The sequence below is a fragment of the Eleutherodactylus coqui genome, chromosome 1 (assembly GCF_035609145.1).
Source record: "Eleutherodactylus coqui strain aEleCoq1 chromosome 1, aEleCoq1.hap1, whole genome shotgun sequence".
Classification (NCBI taxonomy): Eukaryota; Metazoa; Chordata; class Amphibia; order Anura; family Eleutherodactylidae; genus Eleutherodactylus; species Eleutherodactylus coqui.
Window position 1 is genome coordinate 282,041,017 of NC_089837.1, and position 23,046 is coordinate 282,064,062.

At 46.7% G+C, this 23,046-nt stretch overlaps 1 protein-coding gene across 1 annotated transcript in view; it reads left to right on the forward strand.

The window, feature by feature from the left end:
* CYB5R1 (cytochrome b5 reductase 1) overlaps nt 1-23,046 on the forward strand; it is a 114,174-nt gene that overhangs the window by 61,969 nt on the left and 29,159 nt on the right. Inside the window, exons 7-8 of the mRNA XM_066584181.1 lie at nt 11,052-11,137; nt 21,457-21,556. Coding sequence (XP_066440278.1) covers nt 11,052-11,137; nt 21,457-21,556 — 186 coding nt within the window. The remainder of the gene's footprint in view (nt 1-11,051; nt 11,138-21,456; nt 21,557-23,046) is intronic.

Genomic DNA, 23,046 nt, shown 5'->3' on the forward strand with positions numbered 1-23,046 from the left:
TACAGATGATCTGCAGCTTTCCTGCTCAGGTGTGGGGGGATTGTGCTGGCTTAACATAGCAGCCATTCAATTGTCAATGGCTGGTATTTACACTGCACGATGATCGTTCAGCTCATCATCCATCTTTATGCTGCATAAACGATAGACGATGAGCTGATCGCTGATTGTTTAGTGTAAATAGCGGTCGTTCAGTATTGAACAGCCACTATGTTAAGTCAATGGAGAGGGGTGGGGGAGTGCAAGGAGAGAAATCTCCTGCAGCCTCCCTGCCCCCCTGCTGGCCGCTCTGTGAACGAGACAGAAGTACTAGCTCCCGTTTGACAGCACGGGAGCGAGGACATGCGGGAACATTCCTGTCTAAATGGACCATAAGAAAGCAAATTGCATAGTAGGAAGGCTTTTTGGATGATATCAGTTGACAGTCAATACCCTAACGGTCTCAATTATCCTACTGACCTCATGTATATCCATTAAGGATTTGGCTAGATTCCATATGTACTGGCATTTTCTGTGCAGCAACATGGTGACTACATGCATGGTTGTCATTAAAGGAAACCCATCATGTAGTTTATAGTGTCCTCACTGAAGGTAGCATATTGTAATGACAGACATGTTGATTCCAGCGGTGTGTCACTTATATGGTATTGTGCATTGGTTTTTAAGAACTTCAAGATTGTTTCTGCAGCTCCCAGCAAGAGATGAGTTATTCATGAGCTGCTGCCAGCCCTGCCCATCCACCCAAGCCAAGACAGTATGTTTTTTATGTTCTGCTCCTCAACATGTTGCTTTTAGCAGCATGATATAAAAGTTATGTATTATTTATCTACGAGTGCTAGAACATTTTCTGTCTGTAATTATTGATGGTACATATTCAATTGGGTCACCTTTATTAGTGAGATACAACATGAGTTAGTACTGGGCCCTATTTTCTTTAATATATTTACTGCTCCATATAAAAATAACACTGTAAATTTTCAATATTTGTAGATAATATAAAACTGTGAAAAGTAATTAACAAAAGAGAGAACAGTATACAGTTGCAAAGGGACCTGGATAAATTGGGGTTTTGGGCAGAAAAATGGCAAATAAGGTTTAACACTAGAGATGAGCGAACGTACTCGTCCGAGTTTGATGCTCGTTCGAGTATTAGCGTGTTCGAGATGCTCGTTACTAGAGGCGAACACCACGCGATGTTCAAGTTACTTTCACTTTCATCTCTGAGACGTTAGAGCGCTTTTCTGGCCAATAGAAAGACAGGGAAGGCATTACAACTTCCCCCTGCGACGTTCAAGCCCTATACCACCCCACTGCAGTGAGTGGCTGGCGAGATCAGGTGTCACCCGAGTATATAAATCGGCCCCTCCCGCGGCTCGCCACAGATGCATTCTGACAGAGATCAGGGAAAGTTCTGCTGATGCCGGAGCTGCTATAGGGAGAGTGTTAGGATTGATTCTAGGCTTCAAGAACCCCAACGGTCCTTCTTAGGGCCACATCTGACTGCTGAGGCTGCTTTTTGCAGTGTTGCACATTTTTTTTTTTGCATATCGGCCGTGCAGAGCATTGCGTCCAGAGCATTGATTCCTGCAGTAATTTTACATAGTCCACGGCCAGTAGTGGTGGTGAGGCAGGGACAGTGAAAGACATATCCAGTCTATATAGGCAGTGGGCTTTTCCAAAAAAATTTGGGAAAAAAAATCTATTTGGGCTGCCTGTGACCGTCCTGACTGCACTGCGTCTCTGCTGCGGGTAGTTGTCCTAATTCATACGCAGCCAGCTAAGTGTTACAGCAGGCTTGCGCAAAATTCTTTCCTGCCTCTACGTTGCCTCTTACATCACCGCTGTCATCCTGTCCAGAGTGAAACAGTCTGCAGTAATTTTACATAGTCCACGGCCAGTAGTGGTGGTGAGGCAGGGACAGTGAAAGACATATCCAGTCTATATAGGCAGTGGGCTTTTCCAAAAAACATTTTGGAAAAAAAACCTATTTGGGCTGCCTGTGACCATCCTGATTGTACTGCGTCTCTGCTGGGGGTAGTTATCCTAATTCATACGCAGCCAGCTAAGTGTTACAGCAGGCTTGCGCAAAATTCTTTCCTGCCTCTGCGTTGCCTCCTACATCACCGCTGTCATCCTGTCCAGAGTGAAACAGTCTGCAGTAATTTTACATAGTCCACGGCCAGTAGTGGTGGTGAGGCACGGACAGTGAAAGACATATCCAGTCTATATAGGCAGTGGGCTTTTCCAAAAAAATTTGGGAAAAAAAATCTATTTGGGCTGCCTGTGACCGTCCTGACTGTACTGCGTCTCTGCTGGGGGTAGTTGTCCTAATTCATAGGCAGCCAGCTAAGTGATACAGCAGGCTTGCGCAAAATTCTTTCCTGCCTCTGCGTTGCCTCTTACATCACCGCTGTCATCCTGTCCAGAGTGAAACAGTCTGCAGTAATTTTACATAGTCCACGGCCAGTAGTGGTGGTGAGGCAGGGACAGTGAAAGACATATCCAGTCTATATAGGCAGTGGGCTTTTCCAAAAACATTTGGGAAAAAAAATCTATTTGGGCTGCCTGTGACCGTCCTGACTGTACTGCGTCTCTGCTGCGGGTAGTTGTCCTAATTCATACGCAGCCAGCTAAGTGTTACAGCAGGCTTGCGCAAAATTCTTTCCTGCCTCTGCGTTGCCTCTTACATCACCGCTGTCATCCTGTCCAGAGTGAAACAGTCTGCAGTAATTTTACATAGTCCACGGCCAGTAGTGGTGGTGAGGCAGGGACAGTGAAAGACATATCCAATCTATATAGGCAGTGGGCTTTTCCAAAACAATTTGGGAAAAAAAATCTATTTGGGCTGCCTGTGACCGTCCTGACTGTACTGCGTCTCTGCTGGGAGTAGTTGTCCTAATTCATACGCAGCCAGCTAAGTGTTACAGCAGACTTGCGCAAAATTCTTTCCTGCCTCTGCTGTGTGTTCCGTAAGCGAAGTCAGCCTCCAACTACAGGCCAATAAGCGGCACATTTAATTACAGCGTTCTGTTTCTGCACTACTGGTAATACAAAATGCTGAGGGGTAGGGGTAGGCCTAGAGGACGTGGACGCGGCCGAGGACGCGGAGGCCCAAGTCAGGGTGTGGGCACAGGCCGAGCTCCTGATCCAGGTGTATCGCAGCCGACTGCTGCGGGATTAGGAGAGAGGCACGTTTCTGGCGTCCCCACATTCATCTCACAATTAATGGGTCCACATGGTAGACCTTTATTAGAAAATGAGCAGTGTGAGCAGGTCCTGTCGTGGATGGCAGAAAGTGCATCCAGCAATCTATCGACCACCCAGAATTCTGCGCCATCCACTGCTGCAACTCTGAATCCTCTGGCTGCTGCTCCTCCTTCCTCCCAGCCTCCTCACTCCATTACAATGACACATTCTGAGGAGCAGGCAGACTCCCAGGAACTGTTCTCGGGCCCCTGCCAGAATGGGCAGCAATGGTTCCGTATCCTCTCCCACTGGAGGAGTTTGTCGTGACCGATGCCCAACCTTTGGAAAGTTCCCGGGGTCCGGGGGATGAGGCTGGGGACTTCCGACAACTGTCTCAAGAGCTTTCAGTGGGTGAGGAGGACGATGACGATGAGACAGAGTTGTCTATCACTCAGGTAGTAGTAATTGGACTAAGTCCGAGAAAGGAGCGCACAGAGGATTCGGAGGAAGAGCAGCAGGACGATGAGGTGACTGACCCCACCTGGTTTGCTACGCCTACTGAGGACAGGTCTTCAGAGGGGGAGGCAAGTGCAGCAGCAGGGCAGGTTGGAAGAGGCAGTGCGGTGACCAGGAGTAGAGGCAGGGCCAGACCGAATAATCCACCAACTGTTTCCCAAAGCGCCCCCTCGCGCCATGCCACCCTGCAGAGGCCGAGGTGCTCAAAGGTCTGGCAGTTTTTCACTGAGAGTGCAGACGACCGATAAACAGTGGTGTGCAACCTTTGTCGCGCCAAGATCAGCCGGGGAGCCACCACCACCAGCATGCGCAGACATATGATGGCCAAGCACCCCACAAGGTGGGACGAAGGCCGTTCACCGCCTCCGGTTTGCACTGCTACCTCTCCCCCTATGCCCCAACCTGCCACTGAGATCCAACCCCCCTCTCAGGACACAGGCACTACCGTCTCCTGGCCTGCACCCACACCCTCACCTCCGCTGTCCTCGGCCCCATCCACCAATGTCTCTCAACACACCGTCCAGCCGTCGCTAGCGCAATTGTTGGAGCGCAAGCGCAAGTACGCCGCCACGCACCCGCACGCTCAAGCGTTAAACGTGCACATAGCCAAATTTATCAGCCTGGAGATGCTGCCGTATAGGGTTGTGGAAACGGAGGCTTTCAGAGGTATGATGGCGGCGGCCCCGCGCTACTCAGTTCCCAGTCGCCACTACTTTTCCCGATGTGCCGTCCCAGCCCTGCACGACCACGTCTCCCGCAACATTGTACGCGCCCTCACCAACGCGGTTACTGCCAAGGTCCACTTAACAACGGATACGTGGACAAGCACAGGCGGGCAGGGCCACTATATCTCCCTGACGGCACATTGGGTGAATATAGTGGAGGCAGGGACCGAGTCAGAGCCTAGGACCGCTCACGTCCTACTCACCCCCAGAATTGCGAGCCCCAGCTCGGTGGTGGTATCTGCGGCGGTGTATGCTTCCTCCACTAAACCACCCTCCTCCTCCTCCTCCAACGCAACCTCTGTCTCGCAATCAAGATGTGCAGCAGCAGCACGTCGCCAGCAGTCAGTGTCGCGCGGCACGGCAGCACAGCGGTGGGCAAGCGTCAGCAGGCCGTGCTGAAACTACTCAGCTTAGGAGAGAAGAGGCACACGGCCCACTAACTGCTGCAGGGTCTGACAGAGCAGACCGACCGCTGGCTTTCGCCGCTGAGCCTCCAACCGGGCATGGTCGTGTGTGACAACGGCCGTAACCTGGTGGCGGCTCTGCAGCTCGGCAGCCTCACGCATGTGCCATGCCTGGACCACGTCTTTAATTTGGTGGTTCAGCGCTTTCTGAAAAGCTACCCACGTTTGCCAGACCTGCTCGGAAAGGTGTGGACGCTGCCACCCTGCGCACCCTGCAACATCGGTTTCATCTGCCAGTGCACCAACTGCTGTGCGACGTGCCCACACGGTGGAACTCTACGCTCCACATGTTGGCCAGGCTCTATGAGCAGCGTAGAGCTATAGTGGAATACCAACTCCAACATGGGCGGCGCAGTGGGAGTCAGCCTCCTCAATTCTTTACAGAAGAGTGGGCCTGCTTGGCAGACATCTGCCAGGTCCTTGGAAACTTTGAGGAGTCTACCCAGATGGTGAGCGGCGATGCTGCAATCATTAGCGTCACCACTCCTCTGCTATGCCTCTTGAGAAGTTCCCTGCAAAGCATAAAGGCAGACGCTTTGCGCTCGGAAACAGAGGCGGGGGAAGACAGTATGTCGCTGGATAGTCAGAGCACCCTCCCGTCTATATCTCAGCGCGTTGTGGAGGAGGAGGAGCATGAGGAGGATGAGAAGGAGGGGGAAGAGACAGCTTGGCCCACTGCTGAGGGTACCCATGCTGCTTGCCTGTCATCCTTTCAGCGTGTATGGCCTGAGGAGGAGGAGGAGGATCCTGAAAGTGATCTACCCAGTGAGGACAGCCATGTGTTGCGTACAGGTACCCTGGCACACATGGCTGACTTCATGTTAGGATGCCTTTCTCGTGACCCTCGCGTTACACGCATTCTGGCCACTACGGATTACTGGGTGTACACACTGCTCGACCCACGGTATAAGGAGAACCTTTCCACTCTCATACCCGAAGAGGAAAGGGGTTCGAGAGTGATGCTATACCACAGGACCCTGGCGGACAAACTGATGGTAAAATTCCCATCCGACAGCCCTAGTGACCGAAGGCACAGTTCCGAGGGCCAGGTAGCAGGGGAGGCGCGGAGATCAGGCAGCATGTACAGCACAGGCAGGGGAACACTCTCTAAGGCCTTTGACAGCTTTCTGGCTCCCCAGCAAGACTGTGTCACCGCTCCCCAGTCAAGGCTGAGTCGGCGGGAGCACTGTAAAAGGATGGTGAGGGAGTACATAGCCGATCGCACGACCGTCCTCCGTGACGCCTCTGCCCTCTACAACTACTGGGTGTCGAAGCTGGACACGTGGCCTGAACTCGCGCTGTATGCCCTGGAGGTGCTTGCTTGTCCTGCGGCTAGCGTCTTGTCAGAGAGGGTGTTTAGTGCGGCTGGGGGAATCATCACAGATAAGCGTACCCGCCTGTCAACCGACAGTGCCGACAGGCTTACACTCATCAAGATGAACAAAGCCTGGATTTCCCCAGACTTCTCTTCTCCACCAGCGGACAGCAGCGATACCTAAACAATACGTAGGCTGCACCCGCGGATGGAAGCATTGTTCTCTATCACCATCAAAACGTGGACCTTTTAGCTTCATCAATCTGTGTATAATATTCATCCTCCTCCTCCTGCTCCTCCTCCTGAAACCTCATGTAATCACGCCGAACGGGCAATTTTTCTTAGGCCCACAAGGCTCAGTCATATAATTTTTGCAAACAATTTTTATACGTTTCACTGCTCATTAAAGCGTTGAAACTTGCACCTGAACTAATTTTTATTTTAACTGGGCTGCCTCCAGGCCTAGTTACAAATTAAGTCACATTAACCAAAGCAATTAATGGGTTTCACCTGCCCTCTTGGTTGGGCATGGGCAATTTTTCTGAGGTACATTAGTACTGTTAGTACACCAATTTTTGGGGCCCTCGCCTACAGTGTAATCCAATAAATTTTTTGCCCACCTGCATTAAAGCTGACGTTACATCAGCTGTGCTGGGCACTGCCATGGGATATATTTATGTACCGCCGGTGGCTTCCTGGCACCCACCCATGCTGTCGGTCCACACAGAGTTGTAACTGCATGTGTCCACTTCTAAAGAACCCCAGTCTGACTGGGCCATGCAGTGTGGGCCGAAGCCCACCTGCATTAAACATGACATTATCTCAGCTGTGATGGGCAATGCAATGGGATATATTTATGTACCGCCGGTGGGTTCCAGGGAGCCACCCATGCTGTCGGTCCACACGGAGTTGTAACTGCATGTGTCCACTTCTAAAGAAACCCAGGCTGACTGGGACATGCAGTGTGGGCCAAAGCCCACCTGCATTAAACATGACATTACCTCAGCTGTGCTGGGCACTGCAATGGGATATATTTATGTACCGTCGGTGGGTTCCAGGGAGCCACCCATGCTGTCGGTCCACACGGAGTTGTAACTGCATGTGTCCACTTCTAAAGAACCCCAGTCTGACTGGGGCATGCAGTGTGGGCCGAAGTCCACCTGCATTAAACATGACAATACCTCAGCTGTGATTGACAATGCAATGGGATATATTTATGTACCGCCGGTGGGTTCCAGGGAGCCACCCATGCTGTCAGTCCACACGGAGTTGTAACTGCATGTGTCCACTTCTAAAGAACCCCAGTCTGACTGGGGCATGCAGTGTGGGCCGAAGCCCACCTGCATTAAACATGACATTACCTCAGCTGTGCTGGGCAATGCAATGGGATTTATTTATGTACCGCCTGTGGCTTCCTGGGACCCTTCCATGCTGTCGGTCCACACGGACTTCACAATAGGGAGTTGTACCTGCCTGTGTCTACTTATAAAGAACCCCAGTCTGTCTGGGGCATGCAGTGTGGGCCGAAGCCCACCTGCATTAAACATGACATTACCTCAGCTGTGATGGGCAATGCAATGGGATATATTTATGTACCGCCGGTGGCTTCCTGGCACCCACCCATGCTGTCGGTCCACAGGGACTTCACAATAGGGAGTTGTACCTGCCTGTGTCTATGAATTAAAAACCCCGGTCAGGTTGGGGCATGCAGTGTGGGCCGAAGCCCACCTGCATTTAATCTGACGTTAGCTCTGCTGTCCAGGGCACTGCAATGGGATACATTTATGTACAGCCGGTGGGTTCCAGGGAGCCACCCATGCTGTGGGTGCACACGGAATTCCCATTGCGGAGTTGTACCTGCCTATGACTATTTATAAAAAAACGCGGTCTGACTGGGGCATGCAGACACCTTGACAGAATGAATAGTGTGTGGCACATAGGTTCCCCATTGCTATGCCCACGTGTGCAGCTCCTGATGGCGGTGGCACAGGATTATATTTCTCATTGCTTCTGTACAGCATTGTGGGCTATCGCCCCGCCCCTTTTAAAGAGGGTTACTGCCTAGCCGTGCCAACCCTCTGCAGTGTGTGCCTGCGGTTCTTCCTCATGGCAGACGCACTTATAAATAGACATGAGGGTGGTGTGGCATGAGGGCAGCTGAAGGCTGCGCAGGGACACTTTGGTGTGTGCTGTGGACACTGGGTCGTGCGGGGGGGGGGTTGGGCAGCATGTAACCCAGGAGAAGTGGCAGCAGAGTGTCATGCAGGCAGTGATTGTGCTTTGTTGGAGGTAGTGTGGTGCTTAGCTAAGGTATGCATTGCTAATGAGGGCTTTTCACAAGTAAAAATTGTTTGGAGGGGGGGGGCACTCTTGCCGCTATTGTGGCTTAAGAGTGGGACCTGGGAACTTCAGATGCAGCCCAACATGTAGCCCCTCGCCTGCCCTATCCGTTGCTGTGTCGTTCCCATCACTTTCTTCAATTGCCCAGATTTTCACAAATGGAAACCTTAGCGAGCATCAGCGATATACAAAAATGCTCGGGTCGCCCATTGACTTCAATGGGGTTCGTTACTCGAAACGAACCCTCGAGCATCGCGAAAATTTTGTCCCGAGTAACGAGCACCCGAGCATTTTGGTGCTCGCTCATCTCTATTTAACACTGATAAATGTGAGGTTATGCACATTGGCAGGGAAATACATGTCACCATTACACACTAAATAAGACATTACTGTGCAAAACTGACATGGAAAAGGATTTGGGGATTTTAGTTAATGGTAAGCTTAACTGGAACACCAAATGTCAGGCAACTGCTGCCAAGGCAAATAGGATCAGGGGGTGCATCAAAAGAGGTCTAGGGGCACACGATGAGAACAATGCTCCTCTTTACAAATCACTGTTTAAATCACGCATGGAATATTGTATACAGTTTTGGGTACTGGTACTTAAGAAGGTCATATCACAGTTTGAGCAGGTTCAAAGGTGGGCAAGTAAATAATAAGTGGAATGGGTGGACTACATTCCCCTTAGTATTTATCAAAATTGGGGTTATTTAGTTTAGAAAAAAAAGATGACTGAGGGGCAACCTAATAACTATGTATAAATATATCCAAGGATAATACAAAAATCTCTCCCATCATCTATTAATACCAAGGTCTGTGATTGTAACAAGGCGCCATTATTTACGTCTAGAAGAAAGTTTCTATGCCAACATAAAAGAGTGTTCTTTACTGTAAGAGCAGTGCGACTATGGAACTCTCTGCCAAAGGACATGCTGGTAACAAAATTGCTAATATAATTTAAGAGGGGTCTAGATGCCTTTCTTGAGTGTAATATTAGATATTGTAGTCACTGATTACTTCAGAAGGGTTGTTGATCCATTCTGATTGACGGATTTGGAATTGGGAAGGAATTTATTTCCCTAAAATGCGAAACATTGGGTTCTACCGCAAGATTTTTTTTGGGTTCCTCTGCATTAACATTGTAGAATAATAGGATGAACTGGTTAGACGTATATCTATGTTTAACTTTACAAATTATGTTTTAATGTATTTTCTGGGTGATTTGGAATTCAGCCCTCAATTGGTTGATGATTTTGGTTGTATTTGATCATTGATATGTTACTTTGTTCTCAATGAATTACACTATTTATATCAGTAAAGATTTTCAATAGAGATGAGCGAACCTACTTGGCCACACCCCTTTTTCGCCCGAGCACCGCGATTTTTGAGTACTTCCGTACTCGAGCGAAAAGATTCGGGGTGCGCCGTGGGTGAGTGGGGGGTTGCAGCGGGGAGTGGGGGCACAGGGAGAGAGAGAGGGCTCCCCCCTGTTCCCCGCTGCTACCCCCCGCTCCGCCACGCCTCCCCCCGCCCCCCGGCGCCCCCGAATCTTTTCACCCGAGTACAGAAGTACTCAAAAATAGTGGTACTCGATTGAGTAATTACTCGAAACGAGTAGGTTCACTCATCTCTAATTTTCAACTTGTGTCAATCAAGATGCAATGTGTAATTTTAGTATTCCCATAATTTTTGGGGCAGTGTAGAGATCAGAATGTGGGGAATTTAAAAAGAAAAATTGTATATTTTTTAACAGGAGAAAAACCTCAAAACTGTATTGATTTAGTATCACCCTAATTGTACTGACCCACAGAATAAAGCTCACAGGTAATTTTTACTATACAGCAAGGCTGTATTTGCATGGGCAACTGTGATATCTGTGCGGTTTGAGAAACTCGGATCAATATTGCACTCGTAAATCTGCAATTTCTATGTAAGTGTTACGTGGTTTTCCAAGAAAATTGCATTACATTATGCATGAAAATCTTATGTTTCAATACGGAACATTGCAAGTTTCATTCTTTCTAGTGCAATGAGATTTTTAAGTTGTTCGTAGCAAATAATGAATTAGTGATTTTCACTGATCTCACTGAAAAATTGAACATGCTGCAGTTTTTCCATCACTGCAGCACTGCTGTTAAAGGAGAGATACCAGTGTTAATTAACCAAATAGTAACAATGGGTTAATACATCGTACAACTTCTGTGCGTTGTGCAAACTTACAGAACTGGTACCATTTTACCTTTTTAATCCCTAAATGCCAAAACTAAAAAAAACTGCATGTTTTTTTCACCCCACTTGGAAATTGTTAAAATTTTTCAAAACATTATATGGTACACTAAATGGTACTATTTAAAAATACAACTCATCTCACAAAAAAACGAACCTTCATCTTTATATGTCAATGGAAAAATTAAGAAAAGTGTTTTGGCTTTTTAATGGCAAGGGTAAAAAATGAAAATCGGCCATGTCCACAAGGGGTTTAGTGTTCTTTTTTGTTATTTTTTTCAGGTGTTACTCCTATGATTCAGCTAATCCAAACTATACTAAGTGACCCAGAAGATGAAACCAAGTGTTTCTTACTGTTTGCCAATAAGGTGAGTGACTAAGGCATCCGTTCTTTTAAATGCAATTTAGAAAAACTAATGCATAGAAAAAATAGAGGAGTTGCCCACAGTAACCAATCAGATTCAGTTTTCAGAGGCCCATATACAAAATAAAGAAAAAACCTGATTGGCTGCAATTACCAAACCCTTAATTTTTCACTTGCATAAATTGTGATAAATTTCCTTTAAAATAATTAGGAAAGCTAGGACTTTCTCTCTGATTTCTGATCTTGCAGTATTCTCATTTTAATATGATTTATAAATATTAGTTTTCCTTCAGAACATTAGATAATTTACCTACTTCCCAACATTTGGATCCCCATTTGCAGAATATATTTTAGCCTAGCTCCCAGTCTGCCAACAGTACCTACCATAATCATCTACCTTTATGGTGGGCACATCTGAATAAGTTTCATCCCTCTAAAGTCTGTTTTGCAAGTGAAAAACAGGATGCATGCTCAACATCTAACTAATTCGTTAACTAATATTAATACCCAGAATGAATAATGGATGCCACAAGAAATTGGAGGAGTGGGGTATATGTCCTGTCTTTGGATTTTAGGTAAAAGCCCTCTTAGGGTCAGCGGCATTCACAGAACTCATGGGGCCATGTAGCAAAACTCAGAATTAGACTCCCCCCCCCCCCAAATAAATAACATCGGAGCCATTGTATCTATAACATATCTAAAACACACTCAGCTCAGATACCATGGCTCAGATCTAGTATAACTCTTGATGATGCAGTCACCAAATAGTCAGATACCAGTTCTACACAGTGATGGTGATAGTGATTGCAGTATAGTTAACTACAGGTGATGTCCTCTCTGATTAGAGTCTTCGTTTTTCATTTTTCTTTGTTATCTGGTCTCAGCCCACCATGAATACTACCTTCGATCATGACCTTTTTCTGAATATTCTCGCCATCTTGCCACTACCCCTAATACTCTACTGATTAAGCCAACAGTACTAGCACCTCCTCTGTGACCTTACAAGATAACAAAAAACACTCTATGCCCCTCAAAAGTATAGTGCCCCCTCTGTGACCCTCAAAATGTAGTGACCACACTGTGTTCCTCAAAAATGTAGGGACCACTCTGTGGCCCTCAAAAAATTACTGACCCCTCTGTTCATCTTAAAAAATATAGTACCCTCTCTGTGTCTCTCGAAAATCGAATACCTCTTTCTGTGCTTCTCACAAGAACAATGTTCCATTCCCCCACTCCTCTTTCCCCCCCAAAATCTGTCCAACAATAGAACTCTTGCTATCTCACAGGTTTGTCTGACAGTGTTGCTCTATGCAATGCAGAGCTGACTCCTCACCTGTCCCATCTTCCATTAGCATGTTGGACCTCCTTTTGTCTTCAGAACCACCGCGATTCCGCATAGTGTCTATCCACAGATTTTTGTGGATTCAGGGAGTGCAAAGAAAATCTTCCCCACACCATTACTTCTCTTCCATGAGCCTGAACGTCTGACACCTCACAGGAAGGGTTCATCAATTCATGATACTTGCTTCAAATTCTGATACTCCTATCAGCATGGGGCAAAATAAATCTGGATTCTCCAGATAAGGCAATGTTTTTCCACTAATCAGTGATACAATTCTTGTGCTGTTTGCCCAGTGAAGTCTTGCCTCTCTGTTTCCCTTAGACAGCAATAGCACTTGAACTAGTCATCTGCTGTCATAACACATCTGTGATCAGAAAGGATGAGGTGTGCATTCAGACATATAGTTGAAGCAGTAGCATTGTATTCAGCTGCAATTTAATGTTGACTACAATACAAGGTTGACTGTGCACTTGTAGCAGTTTCAGGCACGAGGCTGGAGCCTCAGGTGTAATGGACGCAGAGTAGTCAAGGATGAGCCAGAAGTCAGCAACGGGAAGTCTTGGTTTGTAGCAGAAATGAATGAGGCGGGTAGCGTAGTTAGAGAGGAAGCCAGAAGTCAGTATCAGGAGGTCTTACAGAAATAGCGGAGGAACAGGCAACATGGAGCTGGATCAAACAGTGATGTGAAGCAGGTTAATCATGCACTGGTGCAGTGGTGCAATGACAGGGTCAGGCTTTTATAATGAGCCTAATCGGGGACAGAGGCGCAGTCAGGACTAGGAGGCAGGAACTAAATAACCGAAATCATGGAACAAGGCTGATAGTAATTCAAGGGTACTGTCCACAGAATGTATGGCTTAGTAGTGAGAGCCACTAACAGCTGAGCAGGAGGTCCCTAATTTGATTCTTGACAGTGGGCTTCTTTTTTAAGGATGGCCTCTGAACATCCCAGGGCCTCGTTAACCAGGATACCTTTTGTGAAATCCCCCTGAGAGCCTTGGAGCATGTATGTTTTCTTCTGGCTCACATGAGTTTTCCTCCGGCCCATATCCCTGCCACTGCACCAGGTACTGCAGTTTTCCTCCGTATCTTCATACTCATCATGCCCCTGAACCTTCACAGAAGTGGGATGTGGTTGCTGTCTCCCTGGGAAGGTATTCTCCCAGGATAGCTTCAGTAGGGACATATGAAAAACTGGGAGGATCTTTAGGCTGCTCAAGAGCTTCAAGCGAAAAGCCGCCTGGCTGAGTCTGGTTAGTTCTCTTGGTCTGGCTGTTGGACTGAGGATAAAGGGCAGAGGATAGACACACAGTAGTTCCCAGGGCCATGCAGAAATGTCTCCAGAACCCCTCTGTCAAAGACAATATCATCAGGAATTCCATTTAGTCAGAAAACTTCCCAGATCATCAACTCTGCGGGGTCCTCAGCAGTGGGAATCTTACTTATGGGTATGAAGTGAGCCATCTTCATGAGTCGGTCCACGACTACAAGGATGGTAGTCATTCCTTTGAAGGGGTACAGGACTACTATAAAGTCCATCGATATAGATCCCCATGGCCTTGGTGGGAACTGTAAGAGGCTGTAGGAAACCAAGAGGGCAAGCTCGTGGCGTCTTGTTCCGGGGCGCATACTTCGCAAGAGATATTCACACCACACATCCTTCCTGCAGTCGGGCCACCAGAAGAAACGAAGCAAGAGTTGCTAGAGTGTTGGCCAAGTGCATTAAAAATGGTGAGTGTAGAGTCAAGAGACGACTCCTGGTCCTGGAGAAAGAGAAAGGTGTCATCCGCATACAGCGCTATGCACTCTTCATAATTGTACAGTCTAAATCCCCTTATAATCGGCAACGTCCAGACCTGAATTGCAAGGGGCTCTATAGCAAGGGCAAACAAGGCCGGGGACAGAGGGCAGCCCTGTTGCGTGCCTCTACCCAGGGGAAACTGGGCAGAAACATGGACATTGGTTCTAACATTGGCCACTGGAGAGTCGTACAGGATCTGTACCCATTTAATAAACGTTGGCCCAAATCCAAACCACCGCATCACTGCCCACAAGTATCTCGGCTCCACTGAGTTGAAGGCTTTTGCCTGATCTATGAACACCAGGGTGCACTTCCCACAGTTAGTGTTCATACGTCAGATGGTCAAAAAGTTGCCTTAGATTCATGTCTGTACTTTTGCCAGGCATGAAACCAGCCTGGTCAGCATGTATAATCTCTCAGAGGACCGAGTTCATGCGCGTCGCCAGTATTTTTGTAAGAGTCTTAACGTCGTTGTTGAGGAGTGAAATGGGCCGGTAGAAGCCACAGTCCGGATGATCTTTTCCAGCTTTAGGGATCAAAACAATTAGGGCCTTGCTCATGGTATCCGGCAAGACTCCATCTCACAGGATAGAGTTATATAATGTTAGGAGACGTGGGACCAGGAAATCTGAATTCTTTTTATACCATTCCCCAGGAAGCCCATCCACACCTGGGGATTTCCTATTGGGGAGCAACTTGATGGCATCGGTTTCCTCTATGCTTAGGACACCATTTAGATAGGCCATTCTGGACTGTCTCAACGTAGGAAAGAGAATGTCCTCAAGATAGCTTGTGAGTTGTTCATCAGAGCAGCTAAGTTTAGAGGTGTATAGATTTCTATTAAAAAAAAATGGGCAAACGTTTTGTTGACTAGTTATGGGTCATCTATCCGGGCAGCCAAAGCGTCTCGCACCTCTGCAATTGGTGGCAGCAACTGGTTCTCTCTGACCAAGTAGGCCAGCTGGTGGCCATTCTTATCCCCCTGGTCAAAAACTTGATGTTGGGAGTAAAGAAGTTATTTTTGGTATATTCAGTTAATAGTTTATATTCCCGTCGTAAGTTGTTTAGGTCTAGGTATGCTTCCAGGGAGGGATTCGCTATGTGCCTAGCCTCTGCAGCAACAAGACTGCACTCCAAATGAAGCTGGGTGGCCCAGAGGGACCTTCTGTACTCAGCTATGGTCGATGTGAAGGACCCTCTAGTGAAAGCCTTAAAAGCATCCCATTCAATTAGCTCCGAGGCCATCCCCTCGTCAACTGACCAGTACATTCCCATCTCTTGCTCAGCATATTCCTGCACGGTAGGATGCAATGAAATTAAACCTGGAGGAGAACAGGGCCCATTGTGCTTGTCTTGCAGATAAAAGCTTGACAGTACAGAGAAATTTTAAATTTTTATGGTCCATAAGAACCATTACTAGATGATGAGCTTCTTCCAAGAGGTGCCTCCATTCCGTGAAATCCACCTTGATGGCCAAAAGTTCCTTGTTCCTGATGTCATAGTTTTTCTCAGCATGTGATGTAGTTGCATCCTATCTCCAACTCAGGACGGAATAGCTCCCACTGCGGAGTTGGAGACATCCACTTTCACAACAAAAAGCAATTCTGGTCTTGGGTGGATCAGTACTGGTGCTGAAGTAAACAGAGTGTTTAGTTTCTCTAAAGCGACTGGCGCCTCCGGGGACCAGGAAAATGTGTGCTTTCTTTGTGGGGGAAGTGATGGGAGAGAGGACTTTTGAGAAGTTCTTGATATATCTTCTATAGAAGTTCACAAACCTGATCAGGCACTGTACTTCCTTCAAATTTCTTGGAATGGACCAATCCAGGATGACTTTAATTTTGCTTGATTCCAAACTTAAGCCATCTCGGGAGATAATGTATACCAGAAATTGCATTTGGGTGTGTTCAAACTCACGCTTCTCTAGTTTGATGTAGAGGTTATTCTTTTGGAGTCGTTCTAAGGCCACCCGAAAGTGCCTGCAATGTTCCTCCAAATTGCCAGAGAAGATGAGGATGTCATCAAGATATGCCACTAGAAATTGATCCTACAGGTCTCAAAATACATCATTGATAAAGTGCTAGAAGGTAGCGGAAGCATTGCAAAGACCGAAAAGCATCACTAGAGATTCAAAATGTCCATAACTTGTTCTGAAAGCCGTCTTCTATATATCTCCGAGGTGGATCTGTACCAGATTATATGCTCCTCTAAGGTCCAAAGTAAAGACTTTGGCTGCCCGAAACCTCTCCAGCAGTTTTGGGATTAACGGGAGAGGATAGCAATTCTTAGTAGTAATCTTGTTTAGTTCCGGATAATCAATGCAGTCAAAGAGTAGAATCTTTCTTTTCAACGAAGGAAGGGGGCTAAATGAAGCCTTTCTTTAGACTTTCACCCAAATGTTCCTGAGGGGTTTTTAACTCTGGTTCTGAGAGGTTGTAGATATATATCAGAGCCCTCTCCTAGACCCCCTACAGTCTGGTTTCTGACCTCAACACTCGACAGAAACTGCCCTTACTAGGGTATCCAATGACCTACTGACAGCCAAATCGAAGGGCGATTACTCCCTAATGATCCTCCTCGACCTTTCCGCAGTGTTTGACACTGTTGACCACAAACTACTCCTCAGTATGCTTCGCTTCATTGGCATAAAGGACACTGCTCTCTCCTGGTTCTCCTCCTACCTATCTGACCGCTCTTTCAGTGTCTCCTTTGCTGGCTCTACCTCCCCTCCTCTTCCTCTTGCTGTTGGGGTCCCCCAGGGCTCAGCCCTCGGCCCCCTTCTTTTTTTATCTACACAGCCCCTATTGGACAAACTATCAGGAGATTTGGCCTCCAATACCACCTGTATGCGGACGACACCCAGCTATACACCTCTGCCCGTGACATCTCTGCACCTTTCCTCCAAAACATCACCGACTGTCTGTCCGCTGTCTTGAACACTATGTCCTCTCTCTACCTAAAACTAAACCTCTCTAAAACTGACTTACTGCCCTCCACTGACTTACACCCTCCACTAACCGACCTCATCCTGACATCTCCATCTCAGTGTGTGGCGCCACCATAACTCCCAGACAGCATGCCCGCTGCCTTGAGGTCATATTTGACTCTGATCTCTCTTTTACCCCTTACATCCAATCTCTGGCCCGAACATGTCAGCTGCACCTCAAGAACATCGCAAGAATCCGCTCTTTTCTCACGGTGGACACGCTAAAAATGTTTACTGTTGCCCTCATCCACTCCCGGCTTGATTATTGCAACTCACTGCTGATTGGCCTCCCCTGCACCAGACTCTACCCTCTCCAATCCATCCTGAATGCGGCAGCCAGGCTCATTTTCCTGTCCAGCCAATACTCGGATGCCTCTGCCTTGTGTCGGTCACTGCACTGGCTGCCCGTTAAATTCAGAATTCAATTTAAACTCGCTACCTTCATCCACAAAGCCCTCCACAGTGCAGCGCCCCCCTATTTTGCTTCCCTCATCTCAATCCATCACCCAGCCCGGGCTCTCCGCTCTGCTAATGAAACCAGACTGAGTGCCCCTTTAATTCAAACTTCTCATTCCCGCCTCCAAGACTTCTCCAGAGCAGCACCGGTCCTCTGGAACGCACTACCAAAGGATACCCGGGCAATCCAGGACTCGCAGAACTTCAGGCGTGCTCTAAAAACGCACCTCTTCAGGGAGGCATACCGCATTCCCTAAACAAACCTCTCTGTACTCTACCTGATAACATGCTCTCTGCCCTAGTGACTGCAATCCCTGCTTGCCATAATAAACTGCTTCTGCAGTCATACCGTTTCTGCCATCACACAGCTAAATGTCTGACCATTGTCTATGTGTATAACATCGCTCACTCTTCCACTTCGCCATACCGTGCATATCTCCAGCCCCTTTACCTTCTGTATCACCCGACTATTCGTAGTATGTAAGCTCGTTGGAGCAAGACCCTCACCCCTATTGTATCAATCAACTGATTACTATATGTAACCGTGGTTCTGTAATTTTTGTATTTTGTCTTTCTGTATTCCCTGTCTATGTAAGCGCTGCGGAATATTTTGGTGCTATACAAATAAAGTTTATTATTATTATTATTATATGCCCAAATGGAATAGAAGATTTAGGGAGTAGCTCAATAGGAGTCATACGGCCAATGAGGTGGTAGCTGGTCAGCTTTCTTCTTGCTGAAGACATTGCTGAAGATCTGGTATTGAACTGTAAATTTCTCCAAGTCCTGTTTACCATTGAGGTCTTGCACTGGTTTTGGAGTGGATGGTGTTCTCTTTACAGTATTCTGAAGGGAAGGCAATGGTCTTTAATTCTCAGTTGATAGAGGGATTATGGGTAGGGAACTAAAGGATCCCAAGAATTTTTGGAAATTTAGAGACAAGATGAGCTGAAAGCTGATCATTTCTTGGTGTCAGGTTTCATGCAGAGCTCCAGTTCAATTGTCGCCTGTGTGACGAGTCCCAAGGAGAAGGGTGACCCATCCAAATTAATTATAAGTATGGCCTTAAGTCTGGTTACAATGTTTTTGTAACAAGCGAATCCAAAGTCAATGAAGTTTCCTTTTACTCCTCAATCCAACATTATTGAGACCTGTGTCTTCTGAGTACCTGTTAAAATCTCTATTGGGATGACAAAATTGAGCGGGGGAAGGGTTTTCACACCGTCTTAAAATACCAGTGCAAAGGTGTATTTGGTGGTATTCTCTTGTTTTGTAGTAGCTGGATTGGTTGTGGTCTTGACATTGGCTAGGGTGATGGTCCTTTGGAACTTGATTGATAGTTTAAGGCATAGTGTCCAAAGCTTCCACAATAAAGGCACAGATTTTTCGCACAACTCCTTTCTTTTTCAGGAGGAAAGGAGTTTGCAGATAACATTGATCTGCATCAGTTCTGGTGCGGCTTTGGCCCTCGACGGGGCACTCAATGTGGATCGACTGAGTAAGAGGTGTTGGTGCCCACACCCCGCAGTCTCTTTTTTTTTTGCTGCTCGGAAAGTCTCTGGTCATTTCAGATGAACAGCTGAATTAAGTCTCCAACATTGTCTGGGGGCTACATTCTAGCAAGTTCATCCTTTACCCACTCACATAATCCCTGACAGAATTGGATCTGTTGTGCAGCTAGATTCCATGCAGTGTTGTTTGCCCAGTGACGAAATTCCACAATATACTATGAAATGGAATGTCTCCTTTGTCGTAGATTATGTAACCTGCCTTCCGCCGTGGCACAGAGGTTCAGATCATCAAAGATTTAAACCATAGCAGTCATGAAGGCATTGAGGCTTTCAAGAAGGTTAATGTTGATCTCTACATATGGTGAGGCTCAGGCATGCTCCTCATTTGTGAGAAGGTTGATAATGAATAATATCTTTTTCTAGTTATTGCTAAACAAGGTGGACTGCATCTGAAAATAGATTCTGCATTGATTTATGAAACCTCAGTATTGGCAACGATCTCCTGCTAGTTTCACTGCCCATGGCATGCGAACATCTGTCGCTGAATTGCGCATCTCCAGGAGTTGCCTCTGTAATCTCTTGTTGCATTCTAGCAACCTGGTAGGAGGCACAAAATTCCTGGAGCTCAATAATCTGTTTCCTCAGAGTGGCCACTCTGGCTCCATGTTTGGGTGTGATTAATTTGTAGCGGTTTTCAGCACGAGGCTGGAGCCTCAGGTTTAATGGCCGCAGGTCCAGAGAGTAGTCAAGGATTAGCCAGCAACGGAGGGTCTCTGTTTGCAGCAAAAATGGATGAGGCAGGTAGCATAGTTAGAGACTAAGCCAGCAGTCAGTATCAGGAGGTCTTGCAGAAATAGCAGAGAAGCAGGCAAAGTAGAGCTGGATCAAACAGTGCTGTGAAGCAGATTACTCATGCGCTGGTGCGGGGACAGGGTCAGGTTTTTATAATGAGCCTAATCAGGGACAGAGGCACAGTCAGGACTAGGAGGCAGGAACTAAATAACCGGGATCATGGAACAAGACTGATAGTAATAGAAGGGTACTGTGCACAGACTATATGGCTCAGTAGTGAGAGCCACTGACTGGAGAGCAGGAGGTCCCCAGTTTGATCCCTGACAGCAATGCCCATTTGTCAGAACAATTAACAATTTTAAACATCTTCCTCTGATTGTCTTTGTTAACAAGTTATGTCTACAGTATCCTCTTTTGCTTAATGTTTTTCATCGAAAATACTGTCAGGGAATTAGTAGGGGATCACCCAGAATTATGGTCCTCAGGGCATGCCTTCAATTCAAGCAACTTGGACATAGATCTTACAGCTCAAACAAAATCTGCCTGTCCGGCTCTAACTTTACATAAATTGGCCCTAACTGTGTACTATTGGATTATCCCCATGGAGCATAAGCACAATAGCAACATAAGTCCAGTTAAAGTCCTGTACTCGCACCAGGTTTCATGATTTAGCAGTTCTCACAGTTTAGGTGTCTGTGTCTCAGAGGCAGAGAGAGATTGCACATTTCCTCTGCCCTCTTAAATCCACCGACTGGAGCAACTAAATAATTATCAAGTAGGTGAGCCTACTGCCTGACAGAATGATAGAAGTCTGGAAGAAATATACCCCCCATCCACTACAACCCCTACCACCCTGTCACAATACCATACTCTAAGGGCACCCACACACTTGCGTTTGCGTTTTTTGTTAAAGCGACTGTCAATGGGACTTTCTAATGTTAAAAATGCAATGCACCAAAAACGCAAGTTGTGTTGCGTTATTAACATTAGAAAGTCACATTGACTATTGCGTTAACAAAAAACACAAACGCAAGTGTGTGGGAGCCCTAAATCAGATTTCATGAAAAAAAAAAAAAGAATTTGGGAAATACTGGCCATGGCTAGTCCTAGCACTGATGGCCATGCCTCATTTAAAGTCACTCACATCACTTGATATTTTCATTATGATATGGGTTCATACTGAAACAGATACACAGAAAAGTTGCTTACTTGATTTCATGTTGCTCTCCAGGGTCACATGTTTATTTTCCATACAGGGAAGCTCCAATTGCAAAAGAGCAGGTGTCTCTAAAGAAGTGACCATTCAGTGTATATTTTCATGCTTGATGTTCTTGATGTTACAATAATATTAACAATCATGTAAATTAACAGTTACTATAAGAAAAAATAGCAAATTCATAGTATCTGAAATAAAAAATACAACTATATCTTCCTCCAGTCAGAAGATGATATAATCTTCCGTAATGACCTTGAGAAGCTAAAGGATGAATATTCAGAACAATTTAAGCTTTGGTTCACTGTGGATAGTCCACCAGAAGGTAAGGACATGGGGGTAGAGTTATCCATCCTGTCTAATAGTAACAGTTTAAAAATTCATAAAATATTAAAGTGGCTAGTGCTGGATAATTTGGCACACTTTTGTCAAACATTATACCACCTATTGGTTGAGTTAGTAAGGCCTCGCTCACACAGACGACAAAGTTGCGTGATTTTCTCGCGATGCAACAATGCTACAAATCGCATGTATGTAGAGCCCATGCTTTCCTGTGGGTTCCTTCACATGTGCGATGTTTTGTAGCATACTACATTGCGAGTCAAAAACCTTGCTGGTTTCGCGATTCACAAGGTTTTGTAGCCCATGTTTCCCTATGGAGTTTTCCTCTGTGTTGCACCGCACAAAAACACAATTTTTTGTGCGGTGCGATGCAACTTTGACAGTAGGAAATCACGGTCAATGAATGGTTGTGATTGGTTCATCAAGTGCTGGCTCTGATTGGCTCAGCATCAAAGCACTCAGCCAATCAGAGACCAGAAGAGATGCTGAAGACCAGTGCTGGGGACCGGGTAGAAGACAAGCTGAAACTGACAACGTTTCTTAGGTGATATATTCTTTTTTGTTTGTTTGTTTCCTGCAGCTAGGGCTCGTTTTCGGGATCGGGCTTATGTTCCAATCCTCCACCCCTCCTCTCCCTGAAAATCCTTGCAAGATGTGCTACAAAGTCGCGCAACTTTGTAGCACAACTTGTGACTTTCTAGAGCCGCAAAATCACGGTATCGCCGATGCAATATCGCTGCGATTTTTTGCTGCAATGCTGTGTTGTCCATGTGAAGGAGGCTTAAGGGTATGTTCAGATGGCATTATTCACTGCAGAATTTTCTGGGTGAATTCTGCCTCTAAAAAACCGTGTCAAAATCTGTGATACTCTATTGCAGTTTTTAGAATGAATCCTGGGCAGAATTAGCCCTGTCAATGAGTAAAATCCACATGCGGAATTCTGATGTGGAAACAAGTGTTTTCGCATGAAGAAGTGTACAGAAGCAATGAGAACTCCAATCCTGTGCCACCTCAGTCAGGAGCTGCAAACGTGGGCATAGCAATGGGGAATCCATGTGCCACACAGTATTCATTCTGTCAAAGTGTCGCATAGCTCAATCCCCATTGCAAGGGGAAAGCTGTCAGCGCTCTGCACCCTACCCAAGTCAGTCAGTGCCTTTGTGCCAGACAGGTCAAACACCGCAATGGGAACTAAGTTTGCACCAACAGCATAGGTGGGTCCTAGGAAACCCAAGACATGAACAAAAAATTGATCTGAGCGGCCAAACATGGCAGACTTGCACCGCGCCCACGGCATAGGCCTCGGCCCACAGATTCAGCAATCCTAGGCTGGAAGCGGACTTTCACTGCACCCAGGACATAGGCCTCTGCACAAACCCTCAGCAATCGCGTGCCTACAGCGGACTCCAATGCTAGCGTAGCTCTGCACGTCTGATTAGCGCTGTATTGCTCCTGTAGTTTGTCCCAATGCAG